This window comes from Sus scrofa, chromosome 3 (assembly GCF_000003025.6).
Source record: "Sus scrofa isolate TJ Tabasco breed Duroc chromosome 3, Sscrofa11.1, whole genome shotgun sequence".
In the NCBI taxonomy this organism is placed as follows: Eukaryota; Metazoa; Chordata; class Mammalia; order Artiodactyla; family Suidae; genus Sus; species Sus scrofa.
Genome location: NC_010445.4, coordinates 85,658,421 through 85,677,793, shown reverse-complemented (window position 1 = coordinate 85,677,793; position 19,373 = coordinate 85,658,421). Strand labels below are relative to the sequence as shown.

The following is a 19,373-nucleotide window of genomic DNA, read 5'->3' as shown; positions in this document are numbered from 1 at the left end:
ATAGTGAGAAGTTGACACACATTAAAAGTAACCTTGGAGATCCCGTTGTGGCTCAGCGATAACGAACCAACTGGTATCCATGAGGATGTGGGTCTGATCCCTGGCCTCACTCGGTGGGTTAAGGATCAGGCATTTCTGTGAGCTATGGTGTGGGGTTGTGGCTCCTGGCTCAGATCTGGCGTTGTTGTGCTTGTGGCTTAGGAGGGCAGTTGGAGCTATGATTAGACCCCTAGCTGGGGAACTTAAAGTAACCTTGGGGCAAATTGTAATGTGATCTACCACAGAGTGGAATTAACCCTTGTCAAGGACCTTTGACTTTTCAGGGTATCCTGGCTCCTCAAAACCTAAAGAACACAGAAACCATGGTAGAGTAAACAGTGGCTAGGTTCCCAGGGAGCCCTCATAAAGCACAATTCAATTTTTAATTATTGTAAAGAACTTTAGTGATATCCTTGAATATAGGACTAATTTTATAAATGAGGACTGAGTAGACTATTAATAAATAATTATATCAAAGATGACTGGGTGGATTTTAAGTCAGCAAACCTTCATTACTTCTTAAAACCCAAGTGTCTGATTATAATATTTCAAAAAATTACAAACTTCTGGTAAATAGTAATCACTATTCTCTTACCCCAAAGCATGGTTTATACCTTGAAAAAGTGATTATTAACACAGCTGAAAGAAGAAAAACATTTCCAAGAACCAAAGTATTTACCATTCATTTATTCAAGAAGGATTCTCCTTATCTCTTGTTTACAAAGAAAAACATCTCAATAATACATCTACAACCATAATAAAAATACATGAGTTTGTGGTTCTCTACTAACATAAACCACATATCTGATTTTGTGATTTATAAGGCACAAATTTCGTCACTGGAGACGAGAGAACCACATAAAAACATCTCTAAAAATTTCTAAGACACAAAAACAGTAAGTTTCAGGAACTCTGAGAATGACTGTTTTACAATATAATTTAAATATAGTTTACCCTTGAAAAATGCAGGGTTTGGCGCACCACTCTCCAAGTCAAAAACTCATGGGTAACATTATAGTAGGCCCTTTGTATCAGCAGTTCCTCATCTGACCTAGGATTGTGTAGTACTGCAGTATTACTACTGAAAAAAATATGTGTATAAGTGGACCCACACACTTCAAACCTATGTTGCCCAAGGGGCATCTGTATGTACCCTTCATACTAACCATAAATTTTTTTTCAGGAGTTCCCAGTGGTCTAGCAGTTAAGGATCCAGTGTTGTCACTGCTGTGGCTTAGGTTTGAATCCTGACCTGGGAACTTCCGCATGCCATGGCCAAAAAAACAAATTTTTTCTCTTATATTCAAAAGTTCAATATTAAAAGATGCATATGTCAAAAGAGTAAGTGCTCTTTAAGGGTCTGAATTTTGATAATAAATAACCTACCAGTTCACGTCGTTTATCATCATCTGTGGCCTCATCTGTTAATTGTGCAAAAACTTCAGACAAAAACTTCTCATCTTCCTACATGAGAAGAAATAATTACTATAAATATTAACAAAAGTATAAAGTTATGCTCATTTATATGATTTCACAAATTACAATAAAAGTAGCTGAAAACCTAAGAGCAATTTCAATATGAAACCAAAAATTCCAGGTATGTTCATGTTATAATTTTTAAAACTTGACTACACCATTCAATATTAGTTACATATATATATTAATACCTCATTTAACCAGAAACCTCAACTATAAAGGTTGAAAAGCAAAAAATAGGAGCTCTCTGGTGGCCTAGTGGTTAAGGATTCGGCACTGTCATTGCTATGGTGCAGGTTGGTTCCCTGGCCCGGGAATTTTCACATGCCATGGGCATGGCCAAACAAAACAAAACAAAACAAAACATGTTCTAGAGGTCATGCCTGAAAACTCTTTTTCAGGGAACTATTTATTTTAGGTCTATTTATTTATGTTTAATTTAAACAATTCAAGCAAGTTTGAAGATCTCATTATTTGTTAGCAGCAGATTAGAAAAATGAGGGAAGGCATTAAAGAAGACTTATCTGGTAGTGATAAGATTACAAAAGTTAATTTTGATTATCTTTTGGTGATAGGTTATGAGTGATTTTCTTTTTTCCTCATCTATATTTTCCAATTTTCTATCATTATGGGTGCCTGACATTGAAAATCACTCTAGAGAAGACTTCCATCAAAACGTGCTAAAAGAAAGTTATGCTTTTAAGTTTCAGTAATCTTCAAAATTCACTTTTATGAAAAATAATTTGACAATTTAAAGTAGCATGTCCTAAAAATATCTGTAATAGTATACATGCATGGTTGGTAATAAAATCAAACCATGTCATATAAAAGATATAGCTCAAATACCTGCCCCCTTTTTTTACTGTGAATCATCCATGAAGTGTTATCAATTCCTTAAGAGCCTTTCTGAAACAAGGTTGAGCATATATGAAAAAGTAAAAACGAAAAGCACTATGTATGATCATAGAATATGATATACTCTGTTTAACATCCTTAGGTACTGTTCAAAGACACATCACTGATAGATAACCTCTTTCACTATTTGACTCAGAATAGTGTTCCTGGAGTTCCCATTGTGGCTCAGTGGTGAAGAACCCAACCAGTATCCATGAGGACATGCCTCAATCCCTGGTCCCACTCAGTGGTTAAGTATCTGGCATTGCTCTGAGCTGTGGTGTAGGTCACAGATGTGGCTTGGACCCCATGCTGCTGTGGCACAGGCTGGCAGCTGCAGTTTCAATTCAACCCCTAGCCTGGGAACTTCCATATGTGATGGGTGTGGCCCTAAAAAAATAAAAACAAAAAACAACAAAAAAAAGAACAGTGTTTGTTATTTCCTTGATTCCTTTTGGACCTGAACCATCCATCTTCTAAAAGAGCATAAACCCTTTACTTATCCCTCAAATCACTTTTTCCAAATACTTTTTATCTCAGTATTTTAGGTTTTGTTAAGTACACATTTAACTCTACTCAAACCTTTTAAAATTTTTATCTTTCTGCATCACTCCCAGATTAAATCTTCCTCTTTTGTCTAAAGATTTTTAACTTTTTCAGAATACTTTCCTAGGAAAATAATTCTCTTTGACAAATAAAACTTACCATTTAAATTCTCCTCATGTGACTGATTATTTGTGTACTGACAGCTAGAACTGCATAAACTATTACAGAGGCAATTTCAAGTATTATAGTCTGCTAAGAGAATGCCTTGTGATTCTCAGTATATTTTCCCTGATTTCTAACATTTCTGATAATATTCTACATGTATTTTGTTCCAATGTATGTACTAAGGGAGCAACTGATTGAAAGCCTAAAGCCTATCATTAAGTATAGCTGGAAAATTTCCCCTAGACCCCTAGTTCTTCAAGTAATTAAACCAGTTTATTTAGATCACTTTAGTTTTTCTTTTCCATTTTAAGAGCTTTAAATAAATCAGATTGTGTGCGAGTGGTATTATGAATAACAAAACCTTATGGGGAAAAGCTGATCCTAAAAAGTCTGAAAGCAAACTTTTTTCTTTGTAATAAATGTAAATACGAGCACACAAACAAAATCAAAATCCAAAACCCAAGACTCATGCACTATTTTTAGAATCATGTATACACAGAAATTTAGAATCAGATCGGGCTTTAGGAAATTACCTAGAGACTGCCTAGACCAATCTTAAATTTCATGAGACTGAGGCCCAAAGAATGGATTTATCTGAAGCTAGCTGGTGACAGAGATGGGTTTAGAGTCCTGGTCTCTCCAGCATAACAAGGTTTTTGTCACTTTCACAACATAAAATAAACTATGGGACAGATTCCTAAGTAGTTGAAAATTATGAAACAAACCAAAGCAAAATACACACACAAATTAGAATGGGACAAATTCAGTGACATAAAATTTAGTATGTATTTAAATCCTACACCTTGAGTCCCCAAAACCCTCTAAAACAAAACCATATTACTGCAAAGTTATTTTCTTAATGGTACTAGAAGGTTTTATATATTAATTACAATTGGGATGAAAGGTTAGAAATTTATCTTTCAGTGCTGAAATCTTAAAAAATCCAAAAAAGTAATTAACCACTGATTTTACTGGGTTTGTTTTTATTTTTAAAACTTTTTTTCTTTCTTTTTAGGGCAATAGCTGTGGGATATGGAAGGATCTGGGCTAGGGGTTGAATCAAGAGCTGCAACTGCTGGGCTATGCCACAACCACAGCAGTGCCAGACTTGAGCCTTGTCCGCAACCTACACCACAGGTCGTGGCAATGCCGGATCCTTAACCCACTGAGCAAGGCCAGGTATCGAACCTACATCCTCATGAATGGATACTAGTCTGGTTCTTAACCCACTGAACCACAGTGGGAACTTCCTGAGTTTATTTTTTAACTCAACTCTTACCAAAATGGAATAGTGAAAATTTATGTAAAATGTTAAAACGTCAATATTTGAGATACGTGTCTCATTTCTAGTGTACATTTCTAGTGCAGGGAAAAGTTAAAACCTCTTGTTCTGAAAAGGATCTTAATCTGAAGCTATTTGTGTGGAGATAACCTCAAATTACTGGCTTTTTGGAATTTACAAAACATTTATTTTCTTTTTGCTTTTTAGGCCCGCACCCGTGGCATATGGAGGTTCCCAGGCGAGGGGCCGAATAGGAGCTATAGCTGCCGGCCTACACCACAGCCATAGCAATGTAGGATCCGAGCCGTGTCTGCGACATACACCACTGCTCACGGCAATGCCGGATCCTTAACCCACTGAGCAAGGCCAGGGATCAAACCCACAACCTCATGGTTACCAGTCAATTTGTTTCCATTAAACCACAATGGGAACTCCAATTTATAAAACATTTTATTTATTTTTAAAATCTTTTTGGTCTTTTTTGTCTTTAAGGGCCACACCCACGGCATATGGAGGTTCCTAGGCTAGGGGTCCAATAGGAACTGTAGCCGCTGGCCTACACGGAGCCACAGCAATGCAGGATCTGATCCTACACCACAGCTCACGGCAACTCCAGGTCCTTAACCCAATGAGCGAGTCCAGGGATCGAGCTGGCATCCTCATGGATTGAGTTCACTAACTGCTGAGCCATGATGGGAACTCCTACACAACATTTTAAACTATATTTCTCATTTCTGGACACAAGGGATTTTGATCTGCAATTACGTAGAAAATTCAGGTTAACTAAAATCTGATGTCCCTATCATGCTTAAGATAATCTCAATATGTATTAGAGTATATCCTAGGAGCCAGTGACCACACTAAGTACTTTCATATAATTTCTCAATTAACCTAACTAGGCTAGGTGTTATGCCTTATGTTGTTATACCTTTGTACTACTTTACTTTGGTCCAGTTAGATAATATTTCCACTTGCCCTATGTAATTTATGCAACAGCAGGTTAATACTTATTTAAGAAGCAACAGATATGTATACTAGTTAGAGAGATGGGTATGTGGAAAAACATCATGAACACCAGCTTTAACTATTAAGGGAACTAAATATCTGAAAACAGAATTATGAAGAACATCTCTAGTTTACTTACCTGCAACATGCTGACTATCTCAACTTTGTTGAAAAAAATAAAAGACGTAAGAGTAGAAAGAAAATTCTCTTCAAAAACTGATGGCGTAGGCAAAATGATGTCCTGAATGTACTGTACCCTGTAAGTCTGATGTATTTTTTGCCTTAGTTCAGAGTCTGTTATTGGTATAACTTCCTTAAACTTTGCAGTTTTGGTCAAGAATTCTCTGTGTCTTTTTGGCTGAGCCAACGCAGGGTCATATTCAAGGCATCCCACGACATCCATGATACACTCATCAGAAAACATTACCTCAAACAGAGTTGCCTTATTTAGGAATAAGATTCCTCTAATAATTTCATACAAATGGTGTAAGCCTTCAGTGTTTTCTAGGTTCTCACAAGCTTGGAAGAGCTGCAGTAGTTTTTTAATATAGCCTTCATTTTCCAAGGCCAGAGCCAGCTTTTCCCTACGGATAGGTGAGGAGAGAACTGAGGTAACTAAGTCAGCAATCTCTTCAAGTTTATTGAGTTCACATGTGGGTAAGTCAATCATATGACTGGTTTCAGGCATTTCTTCAAATCGTTCTTCTTCTGATTCATCAATGAGGTCCTGTGTGACTTCCACTGATGGATCCTTACCTTGAACCTAAAAATATCCAAGTACAGCTGGTTACCTTAAAATACAAAAGAATTCAAAATTTTGGAAATCAAATCACTGACCACTGAATACAAGTAAAAAAAAAAGTGAAGTCTAGAGGGGGAAAATACAAATAGTTTACAGCCAATTATTTGAGTCTTAAGTTAATGACTGCAGATGGTTTCACCTCTAAATCTCCCAAAGTAAAACTTGAGGTTAACTCTGATCTCTAACAATCTGAATATTTCAGCTATTGCTATGTTGGTTTGATATTAAAATATGTAATAACCATGTGAATTACTTTAAAAATTCACTCTAACCAGCACAGTGAATTTTGCAGAAAGTAACTCTTCTGTTGATCTCCAAAATCGCTACCTATGACTTAAATTACCATCACACTGGGCTTAACAAGGACACTATTGATTCAAACCAAATTAAAATCCAACTCCTTGTATATTCAAGAGTAGGGAAATAAGATGTCCTCATAACACTTCTGAAATTCACTTTTGTAAAAATACTTTCTTTTGCTATGAGCCTAAAACCAATGAACAGGTTTATAAACAAAGTCTATTTAAAAAACTGGCATTCATTTAACATCCATGATAAATCCTCCAAGTTCTATTATCTACATAAAAATCACAACATAATGAATAAAGAACTGTTTTATGATTCGGGTTGATAGCTCAAGAAAAGCATGGCTAATTTATAACAAATTTTCTCAAATGAATTACTCTCACATTAAAAAATGTTTAGAACCTTACTTTTCATAAATTTTTCTAATTCCTAATGCAAGAGTAAAATTATCCTTTCTTTTCCCTCTTACAACATGCCAAATATCCTGAGTAGAAAAAGCTCCCCAAGTTTCTATATCCACCAAAGAAACACATGAAAAAAGATCTGAGAACTTAAGAGAAAAAAGTAGATAAGAATACTGATGTATACAAGATACTTTTTTTCCCCCCAGAAGGATGAGAGTACTTCTGAATTCTCAGCCGAGTAGCAGGGCTTAGGGGAGACAACACATAAAGAGAAAACATAAATGACAAGATCATAACAGCAGTTCAGACAAAATGCCTTGGAAACTCAGAGAAAGAAAAATTGTTTTCGGCTTCTGGGGTGAGGGTGAGCAGAGACTATAAAGGCAGGAATCATAAAAGCAGAGGCATTTGAGATCTTAAGTGGGGCTTCAAAGATATCTAAGATTCAGACAGGAGATAAACATACTCAAAGAGGTACAGCACAGAGCCAGAAAGACAGAAATATGTGATGTGCATATGGGAAACAGCAAAAATGTAAATGCAGATTGAAGCCAGATCACGAAAAGTCAAGCTAACATCAGGATTACTGTTCAGGGAAGTGAATGTGTAGCACTGTTCTTGAGAAAATTAACCTGGCATCAGTTGCATGAGATAAATTCGAGAATATAGATAAATTAGGGTGTTATTCCAAAGTCTACATGAACAACTCGGTTTGGATAGTGATGTTCGGACAGATGAGAGATAGCTACAAAAGAAGGAATCACAATGACCTTGCAGTTTTGGTGTGTGGTGGTGTTTTTTTTTTTTTTTTGACCCTATAGTTTTAAAATTGTCAATAGGAAGATTATGGCTTCTTCTTTTTTTTTTTTTTTTAAGGGCCACACCTGTGGTATATGGAGGTTCCCAGGCTATGGGTCCAATGGCAGCTATAGCTGCCAGCCTATTCCACAGCCACAGCCACACAAAAGCCGTGTCTGTGACCTACACAACAGCCCACAGCAATGCCAGATCCCCAACCCACTCAGCAAGGACAGGGATCAAACCGGCAACCCCATGGTTCCTGGTCAGATTCGATTCCATTGCGCCACGACAGGAACTCGAAAGATTATGGCTTAACAAAAATTGGCAATGTGGGAGATGAATGTTATTAAGAGTTCAGATTTATTAAGTTTGAGGGGTTTGAATATTTGGCTGGCAACTAAATCTATGTGCCTACTACTCCAGAACAAGAATAGGACAGAAGACAGAGATTTGGTACTAGGGTTACAGTTAAAGCCAGAAGATTCTGACAGTAACCAGAGAAAAGAGACACAAAGTGTGAGGGGAAAGAAGAGGAAGAATCAGAGGTTATAAAGAAGAAATAAGAGGGGAGTTCCCGTCGTGGTTAACGAATCCGACTAGGAACCATGAGGTTGCGGGTTCGGTCCCTGCCCTTGCTCAGTGGGTTAACGATCCGGCGTTGCCGTGAGCTGTGGTGTAGGGTGCAGAGGCGGCTCGGATCCTGCGTTGCTGTGGCTCTGGTGTAGGCCGGGGGCTACAGCTCCGATTCGACCTCTAGCCTGGGAACCTCCATATGCCGTGGAAGCGGTCCAAGAAATAGCAAAAAGACAAAAAAAAAAAAAAAAAGAGAGAAGGAATAAGAGGAAACAAGAGGATTTAACTTATACTTCAAATGAATAGTTTGCACGTTTGAGAATAAAAGTACAACTGCAGAACCATTCACTAGGTTATAGCATGTTTCTTTCTTTGTTATCTAGTATTAACTCTTACAAGCTTCCTGGATTCTCTCCTCAATATAACCCTAACTAATGTGATGTGTCAATCCCACATAAATCCAGTGTCTATCTGGATGTTGGTAGTGCTCTCTACTAGGTATTTCTGGTTGTTTCCCTTTTTCCCATGAGTTCACTGCTTCCATGAAGTTACATGTGGCTGTGTGACTTGTTCTCGCCAATAAAATGTGAACAAAAATGCCACGTTTAACTTCTGGGAAGAGCTTTTAAAAAACCAGTGCTCTTGTTTACCATCTTTCTTTCTCACTTTGCAATAATCTTTAAGTATTCGCTATCAATATGGGTCCCTGAGTGGCTCTGCTGAGCACTGCCCCTTCCTCTCCAAGACTAGTTAAAAGATAAGGGAAAAAAGGAAACTTCTATTGCGAAAAGTCACTGAAATTTTAAGATTTTGTTATTACAACATAATCTGCCCTTAACATTCTTAAAGTCACTCAACTTTATGCTGCAAAGGTTCATGGTAGTTAAGTCCACACCACTAGTAAGATTTTCAATGAAAACTTCTCTTTCCCACACTGCTATCCTAGTTCCAGACAGCTACTGCTTTGTTTTTTTTTTTTTTCCTTTTCAAGTGTCAAACACTGTTATTTTCCCCTTAAAATCTCACAAGAGACCTTTTTCCCCCCTTTGAAAAAAAGAGGCCAGCAGTACTCAACTCCTTCCAACATTCTTCTTTTCCATCTCACAAACTTATTTTCACCCACTTCCTTCATCTGTTTCAAACAAAACATCCCTACGATATTCTGATGTTAAAACTTCCTTATGTAATTGTGACTTTTTGCTTTCTAAAAGCTCAATATGAGAACTACCACTGTGTGCAGTGGGTTAAGGATGCAGTGTTGCTGCAGCTGTGGCAAAGGTCGCAGGTACAGCCTGGACTTGATCCTTGACCTGGGAACTTCCATATACCTCAGGTGCAGCCAAGAATAAAATAAATAAATAAATACTCAATAATAGTGCAAATTATCTTAACTCTATAATTTCTTTCTCCCCAGTGATTCTTTACCTTTCTATTATTTATCGTTTCCCTTAAGATATGTTTTGCTCTTTGAGCTGTCATTTCTTTCAGAAAGGAGTTCTATTTTCTCAAATAAAGGGTTAAGAAATGACTGAGTAATTTTTTTTTACTGAGATTGTTCTTTCAAAGGTCAGCAATGACCTCCCAGAACTGAAAAGTAAAATGTCATGTACGGGAGTTCCCGTTGTGGCTCAGTGGTTAACAAAACTGATTAGCATCCATTAGGATGCAGGTTCGATCCCTGGTCTCGCTCGTGGGTTAAGGATCTGGTGTTGCCATGAGCTGTGGTGGAGGCAGCAGACGTGGCTCAGATTCCACTTTGTTGTGGCTCTGACGTAGGCCAAATGGACCCCTAGCCTGGGAACCTCCATATGCCACGGGTATGGCCCTAAAAGACAAAAAGACAAAAAGACAAAAAAAAAAAAAAAAAAAAAAAAAAAAAAAGTCACGTATGGTTCTGTGGAACACCACACTGTAGTTAGGGCCAATAAACTAACTGTATACTCAGCAACATGCATAGTAGATCTTAAAAGTACTGTATTGAGTTGTGTAGTAAAAAATTATCCTTGCTAGACAACCTGCAGAGTGGCCAAAACCTAATATCCCTTCCAAAGGTGGAAAAGTATGGGTAAAAATCAATGACAAACAGGAAGGAGAAATGGTAACATAAGACAAAGGAATAAATAAATAGGTACTGTAATGAGGGAAATCCTTTTTTAACACTGCTACCTTAAAAAAAGCTCTGAGTAAGAGATGATATTCTCCCAGCTCAATTATATCAGATGCCTCCAAGGGTGAAAGTCTGTCAAGTCTACTACTGCTCTTGGGACACAAGTTTGAATGCAAGTCTGTAAACCAACTTGACAGAGCTGACACCACCCTGGGAGACATTCTGTCATGCAATATGATGAACTGGATCAACTGTTAATGACTGAGTGGGATTTGGTAATATGTCAATACCTATTGACTCTTTTCAGGTTACCTCTACTAATATACCACAACATGGTATAATATTGCCACTACTGAATCAACTTCCTTATGTACATGAAAATACTGATATTGATGACCAAATTTATCGGGAGACTGAATTAAAGCCTCCTCAGCATATAATGCTGATGAAAAATGACTGGCATGAGGAAGAAGTAGACTTGTGTTTTCTTTTTTTCTTTCTTTCTTTTTTTTTTTTTTTTTAAATTTATTTATTTTTGGCCACACTCGTGGCATGCCCAAGTTCCCAGGTCAGGCATTGAACCCGCACCACAGCAGTGACAGTGCCGGATCCTTAACAGCTGGGCCACCAGGGAGCTCCAGTGCAGTTTTTTTTTTTTTTTTTTTTCTTTTGTCTTTTCTTGTTGTTGTTGTTGCTATTTCTAGGGCCGCTCCTGCGGCATATGGAGGTTCCCAGGCCAGGGGTCGAATCGGAGCCGTAGCCACCGGCCTACGCCAGAGCCACAGTAACGCAGGATCCGAGCCACGTCTGCAACCTACACTACAGCTCACGGCAACGCCGGATCGTTAACCCACTGAGCAAGGGCAGGGACCGAACCCGCCACCTCATGGTTCCTAGTCGGATTCGTTAACCACTGCGCCACGACAGGAACTCCTCTTTCTTTCTTTTTTTTTATTTTGCTTTTAAGGGCAGTACCTTTGGCATATTGTGGTTCCCAGGCTAGGGGTCTAATCGGAGCCACAGCTGCTGGCCTACAGCCAGATCTGAGCCATGTCTTCGACCTACACAGCACACCAGATCCTTAAGCCACTGAGCAAGGCCAGGGATTGAACCTGGGTCCTCATGGTTCCCGGTCGGATTCATTTCCACTGTGCCATGACGGGAACTCAACACTTTAGCTTTAAATAAGATGTTTGTCTTATTTTATTCATTCATTCTTCAAATAGATACTGAGTACATACACAATTTGTGCTAGTTGCCATGTTGGTATTGAAAGGAGAGGACAAATGATATATCACGTTTCAGTAATTTATCATAAAAAAAGATGAGTCTTCATATACTGCTATTAATGTTCTGAACAGCCTTATAAATGTTATCATAAAAAATCTTTTTCATTTTGAAAATTACTGTATCCTTCAGTATGTTTTCATGATTTTCACGGACCATTGCCTCCCCTCCCTAATTCATGGATGAATGTACGATTCAAGTTTACTGGATCAAGAACAGAATGGCAAAAATTTATGGATTACATATGTGTAAGTCTGCAATAGAGGAATTTTTTTTTTTTAGATCTTACACCTCATTTTATAGAAGACTTTGCAAACATAAAATTCAATCTCAATCCTTGGAGAGTACATGAGATAAAGAAAGGTAAAAAATGAAGACCTTCTTGCCATTGCCATCCATAGGTTTAAAAATACAGAGGTGAAATATTAATAATACAATTCTGATTATATTTTTATGAATATGGTACAAATTAAAGAACAATCATATTTACTAATGTTTTTAACTGCTCATCAGTATGTATGTATACTACCATGTATACTAATAATGCTCCAGCAATGTATGATGCCTACAATAGTTAAGATATGGGATAGGAAAGAAATCATCTACACCCATATAAGAAAAGTTCAGTAGAGTTCCCGTTGTGTTGCAACAGAAACGAATCCAACTAAGAACCATGAGGTTACAGGTTCAACCCCTGGCTTCGTTCAAAGGGTTAAGGATCTGGCGTTGCTGTGAACTATAGTGTAGGTCACAGACATGATTCGGATCCTGCGTTGCTGTGGCTGTGGTTTAGGCTGGCAGCTATAGCTCTGATTGAACCCCTAGCCTGGAAACCTCCATAGGCCGTGGGTGAGGCCCTAAACAGCAAAAAAAAAAAAAAAAAAAAAAAAGTTGAATGATCTAGAGCCAAATAAGCTTTCTAAGGAATGGTAACGTTCATATTACACTTTTGTGGGCACTTTATTACACTGTGTGGTACTCTTACTGGGAAGACCAAGGGAAAAAAATGACTGTGGTCAGATACATAAAACTAACTCAAGAACCTTCAGTGATAAGAATCCCTACAAGAAAAGCTGATGTAAGTAAAAATGCCAATAGTCAAAAAACACTACAACAGAAGATTATATTAGCAATTATTGAAACCCAGTGATATCCATTTATAGAAAATGGTAATTAAAAATGAATTTTATGATTAATTTAAAACTTCAATTACTAATTGTCATAGCTCAGATTTGCCCAAGGAGGAGTTCCCGTAGTGGAACAGCAGAAACAAATCCAACTAGGAACCATGAGGTTGTGGGTTCGATCCCTGGCCTCTCTCAGTGGGTCAAGGTTCCGGCATTGCCATAAGCTGTGGTGTAGGTCGCAGATGCAGCTCAAATCCTGAGTGGCTGTGGCTGTGGCCGGCAGCTGTAGCTCTGATTAGACACCTAGCCCAGGAAACTCCATATGCTCCAAGTGTGGCCCTAAAAAAAGCAAAAAAAAAAGAAAAAAAGAAAAGAAATACTTGCCCAAGGAGACATAACTACTAAATGTTATGTGGGGAGTTCCCATCATGGCTCAGTGGTAAGGAACCTGACCAGTATCCATGAGGACATGAGTCTGATTCGTGGCCTCGCTCAGTGTGTAGGTCTCAAACGAGGCTTGGATCCCATGTTGCTGTGGCTGTGGTGTAGACTAGCAGCTCTAACTCCAATTCAACCCCTAGCCTGGGACGTCCATATGCCTCAGGTGCAACCCTAAAAAACGGGGGGGGGGTGGGGGAGGAGGAAGAAAGAAATTCCATTGTACACCTGAAGGTAAATCAACTATATATACTTCAATTAAAAAAGAAAATTCCAGTTACCCTGGCATTACAACTTATTCTATATCCCTCTATACTCCTTCTGAGTTGAAGTTATTGGCACTTTTGATAACTAATGTCTGGCACATTGTTATCCATAAACATTAAGTGAGCAAAAATTAAAGATTAAAAATTTCAGAATTATTTTTTTGTTAAAAGATCTTGACATTCATGGCTCAGTGGTTAACGAATCCGACTAGGAACCATGAGGTTTCAGGTTTGGTCCCTGGCCTTGCTCAGTGGGTTAAGGATCCGGTGTTGCCGTGAGCTGTGGTGTAGGTCACAGACACGGCTCGGATCCCATGTTGCTGTGGCTCTGGCGTAGGCTGGTGGCTACAGCTCCAATTCGACCCCTAGCCTGGGAACCTCCATATACTGCAAGAGCGGCCCAAGAAATGGCAAAAAGACCAAAAAAAGAAAAAAAAAAAAAAGATCTTGATATTTTGTAGGGTATTAATTATTATTACATGCTATCAAAATCTAAAGTGGTAAAACAAAACTTAAAACATAGAACACATTTCCAGTTTAGTTTATCAAATTTTCACACAAAGACATTATCTTTCCACATTCTAATACACCTTTTAGGTTAAAAAAAAAAAAAATCAAGGACGCATGCAAATGTAAGTTAAATATTATTAAAATTACCTTACCTGACAAATTTTTTCCCAGATCTCATCACAGCCAGCCTTTTCCTGAAAACTTAGTGCCAGATCATAGTTTTCAGCTTCTGACCAAACAATTAATGTATCCTGTTTAAAAACAAAGATTTCTGTATCATCATGCTAGAAAAGAAATAACAACAAAAGTATAAATAAAAATCAAGAATACAGGAAATAGCATAGCAATGCTCTCAGATAAGAGCAATTAATGTATACTCAAACAATATTACATAACTATATTTTGTAATCCTCCGTAATGTAGTAATATACTGGCAATGAAATCACAGTTCTGGGACTGAGAACGACAGTGAGAAGTTTTCTAAAACAAAAAATATTAAAACATGTTAGCAGCTCTAGCTCATGTTCCCAAGAGTGACAGTGTTTAATGCAAAGTCTAGCATTCTTGGCCAAAATGTCACATAAGACATTCTAATCACCCACTTTCTATTTTTTTCAGAAAGTCAGCTATTCTATTCACTAAGTACCTACCACCTATCAGTTTATTTTTCCCTTTAAGCTGATTATCAATTCGTTACCAGTAGCCTAACTAATAGCTGGAAATATCTTAAGGTTTAACCCTATCTTTGCCCCCCCTTTTTTAAATCTAGAAAAGCTTTCAGGATATTAAGGAATACAAAACAATGGTGAAATGAAAATACAGTTTAGTAACTTAGACTATAGAAAAATTAAGAACCTTAGGTTCAGGTAAGTGATTTTCTTTGATGAAAAGGTGTCAATGCCCTCGTTAACAAAAAAAATAAAACCAGAAGTTCCCATAATGGCTCAGTGGTTAACGAATCTGACTAGCATCCATGAGGATGCAGGTTCCATACCTTGCTCAGTGGGTTAAGGATCTGGTGTTGCTGTGAGCTGTGGTGTAGGTTGCAGATGGAGCTCAGATATTGCGTTGCTGTGGCAATGGTGTAGGTTAGCAGCTACAGCTCCAATTCAACCCCTAGCCTGGGAATCTCCGTATGCCATGGGTTTGGCCCTAAAAAAAGCAAATAAAATAAAATAAAATAAAACTGAAGTGAGCACCAGATAAATAAAGACAAAGTTTTCAAAAATTAAATTTCAATACTTTGGTAGCTCTTAGCTAGTAAGTGAGAAAATCTGTGTTCTAGCTTCTGGCTGCCATGCTTCTTGGAAAGGATGTCTGCTACCAGCTGCTCTAAAATTTTTTCAGGTCAATCTTTCCTTTAAAAACCTTCAGTGGCCCCAATCATCTACAGAAGAAGTTTTGAAAACTGTTTTTTAAAAAAAAACAGTATAACTCTTGGAGTTCCCGTCATGGCTCAGTGGTTAATAAACTGACTACTACTCATGAGGACGTGGGTTTGATCTCTGGCCTTGCTCAGTGGCTTAAGGATCCGGCATTGCTGTGGCTGTGGTGTAGGCCGGCAGCTGCAGCTTCAATTCGACCCCTAGCTTGGAACTCTCCATGTGCCGTGGGTGTGACTCTAAAACGACAAAAAACAAAATAAACAAACAAAAAACCCAGTAGAACTCTTTTTTTATGAACAATATTTTACTAAGAATCTCCATGTTAAAAAAAAAAAAAAGATAAAAACAGATATATTCTGGTTAAAGCATTAGAGCGCCCACTCATGTTCCGGATTCTTTCCTAAGTTCCTGAGTTACATCCTTAGAGCCCTCCTCAAAAAGGTTCACCAATGGTGATCTCTCAACTTTTAAAAACTGTATGCCATACTTTATAAAGCATACACTAAAACAGACTACAAAAAGGCTTACATAAAGATTAAATAATATTTTAAAATGTTTAAACTGTTAATGACTCCTTATCACAATTAGAATTTTAAGACCCAATATATCATGAGGGCGCAACACCCCAAAACGAAAGGACAAACAAATCCATATTTAATGTCATTCTTTCGGAATTTTGAGGTAGGGGCAACTTTTTGTAACATCTATTTTATCTCTGTATCTGCCCTGTCACTCAGTGGACAGATTCCACTAGGAGTGTAAATGTCAGTTTGACCATTATCTAGTTCACTTGCACTTACATTATTGTTTTCAACCCTTTTTAAGGCACTGGCTCATTTTGTTAGGATTACAGCTTAGTTTAAGTTCAAGGTGAAGAACACTTCTCATGGAAATGTTACTCTCCTCTCAGAATGCCATGGTTATTGACTCTTGATTACACTTTATTAAATATTAGCAAAATGCAACTTTTGATAAAATAAACAAGTTTCTTCTCAAATCTCAATGATCATATTGTGCATTCCATTCTGGAGATTACAATAGAATGAATGAAATCCAAATCCATTTATCCACTCATCGAAGGCCCTTTCCATTTTGATACCAACCTATCTTATGACAGAATAGCCGAGGCTAAGCAACAAGTCTGAATTAAGATCACTGACCAACTGAGCCCCCCTGTTCATCATCATTTTCTTCTGTTCTTTCTTCCCCTTTCTTTTTTTTTGGGAGGGGGAGAGGGGCTGCACTTGCAGCCATGTGGAAATTCTGGGCCAGGGACTGAATCTGTGCCACAGTAACAATCCGGGTTGCTGCAGTGACAACGCCAATCCGTAACCCGCTGGGCCAGAGGAGATCTCAGTCTCCTTCCCATTCTTAATGGTAAACTTTTATCTGTAAGCTAGTTAAAAATCTCAGAAATTAAACAGATTTATATTCAGAATCCTTTTTCAATGCAGAGGACTGACCTTGGAAGATGGTTAAAAATACAGATTTTCATGCTTCTCCCCTGGGTACAGGTCTGCAGTAAAGCCCAAGAATCTATTTCTAACAAGGATCTCAGGTAATTCTTTGGATAAGTCACATTTGCAAACATGATGTAAATGTATCTCTAGCTGGTTAACAGAGGATAGAGGAGCACCATCTGAGTAGGCAGCTTCCTCCCTAGGTATCTATCCCAAATGGATGACAAATCCCTCACATCTAACTATCTCAGAGAGGAAAACAAAACCAAAACCAAAAACCATAAGAACTCCTTATTCTAAGGGTCAGAGTAAAAGTTCCCAGGTGATTATATTTGGTATGGGCCTTAGAAGGAAAAAAAAAAAGATTATGTCCAAGCCCAGGATGGGAGTAAGACATGAGCTGGACAAGCCCGACAATTTAGCCTTTACTGAATCAGGCTTTCACAATGTAGTTTTATTATGAAAAGTGGTTATTTTCAATCTAATATATTGAAAACATTCTTGAGGCTAATACTGTTTTAATCAGAGGTTCTTAATCCAGGGTGTATAGACACCTTATATTTTTATTTAAAACTTGGTGCATAACATCTCTTTTAGGGAAAGTGTCTCCAGTTTTTACATATTTACAAAGGAATCTGACTCCTTTTAAAAGGTCTCACCAACCAATGGATTATCTGTTTGAGTTTCCCTCTTTGGTAATGACCCACCTCATTAACATGAATAAAATCCCATCATGAAATATTTGCAATCCTACTGCTTGCCAGACTAAATCTATCTTTGCCCCTAATACCGCTGACAAACTATAGAAAAAGCAGAAATTTTTCAAAAGGAATACTTATTTTAAAAGAAAAAAATTAGAGGAGTTCCCGTTGTGGCTCAGTGGAAACGAAATCTGACTAGTATCCATGAGGATGCGGGTATGATCCCTGGCCTCACTCAGTGGGTTAAGGATATGGTGTTGCCGTGAGCTATGGTCTAGGTTGCAGGTGATGCTTGATCTGGAGTTGCTGCGGCTGTGGTGTGTCTGCAACTCCCACTCAACCCCTAGCCTGGGACCTCTATATGCTGCAAGTGCGGCTCTTAAAAAAAAAAAAAAAAAAAAAAAAGACAAAAAAATTTAGAAATACTTCATTTACAGAATTCAACTTACAGGTTCAAAATCAATTTAAAAGTCTAAAAGTGAGGGAGATTAACCAGACAAATAATGCAGCATGTAACTCTTTAGTAGTCCCTAATAGGAGTTGACCTAAACTCTCTGATAGATTTTTAAAATATAGTATAGCATAACATATAGTCCAAGATAGACATGATGCCATTAATTACCAACAGTAGTAGTATCTTATCTTTCCCAAATCTGTGATATATTTGAGTACAATGGGAATAACCCTGAACTAGAATTAGGACTTCAGACCTCAGAGCCTCATCCAGTTTCACTGTGTACTATTTTGATGACTTTCATCAAAGTATTTAGCCTAATTTTCCTTCCTCATTGCTACCTACAGAAGGACTGTTATAAGATTACTCTGCATAGTTATCTTATTTTGCTCATGCGCTATAAAGCACTTTTTATACATTAATTTACAACTATTAGGAGGTAGGTAGTATCTCCATTTATAAAATGAAGTTCAGAGAAAATTTGTTCAAAAATTATATAGCTAGAAATAATGGAATTAAAAAACTTAGGAGTGTCTACCGAATTCTAAACCCATCTTCTGGGAGTTTCCCTTGTAGCTCAGCAGAAACAAATCCAACCAGTATCCATGAGGATGTGGGTAAATGATCTAGTGCTGCCGTGAGCTGTGGTGTAGGTCACAGAAGCAGCTTGGATCTACCTGGTGTTGCTGTGGCTATGGTGTGGTCAGGCAGCTGTAGCTCCAATCTAATCCCTAGCCCAGGAACCTCCATATGCTGCAGGCGCAGCCCTAACGAGCAAAATAAAATAAACTAAAATAAATCCATGTTCTTGTTATTATGCCCGATAAGAACTGTGAATGAATTCTAAAGGATGGAAAAGTTCTTAACCACTTGCTTCCCAAGTGCCTCCCCTGTGGCATGATAATAAAAGGGAACCTAAAAAAGAAAGAACCCTCTTCAACTGATTCCCAAAGATTCCTGCTTGGTTCCATTCCAGCCATTAACCCCAAAATATATTTCTACAAATTAATATGCCCTATCTTCCCAACCTAATCATCCATGCCCCCTACTTATACACACTGTCTCTACAGTTCAAAGTGCAAACTGGACTCTACTCATTACAAATCCATGCTGTTATTTTTTTGGCCACGTTTGTAGCACACTGAAGTTCCTGGGCCAGGGCCTGAACCCATGCCACAGGTGTAACCAGGGCCACAGCAGTGACAATGCCAGATTCCCAACCCACTGTGCCACGAGGGAAGTGTTCATGCTGTTATTTTAACACAGCATTCAAAACTGTATACATCTTGGTATTCTGCTGGGGCACAGTGGGCAAAGGATCTAGCTTTGTCACTGCAGTAGCTTG

The 19,373-nt window shown here is 38.0% G+C and overlaps 1 protein-coding gene across 1 annotated transcript in view; it reads right to left on the bottom strand.

Annotated features, from left to right (window-relative positions):
- Positions 1–19,373, bottom strand: part of PPP4R3B (protein phosphatase 4 regulatory subunit 3B) — a gene marked incomplete at its 5' end in the record, with an annotated part of 58,745 nt that overhangs the window by 31,015 nt on the left and 8,357 nt on the right. The window contains 3 exon segments of the mRNA NM_001244675.1: positions 1,426–1,503; positions 5,547–6,170; positions 14,181–14,279. Coding sequence (NP_001231604.1) covers positions 1,426–1,503; positions 5,547–6,170; positions 14,181–14,279 — 801 coding nt within the window.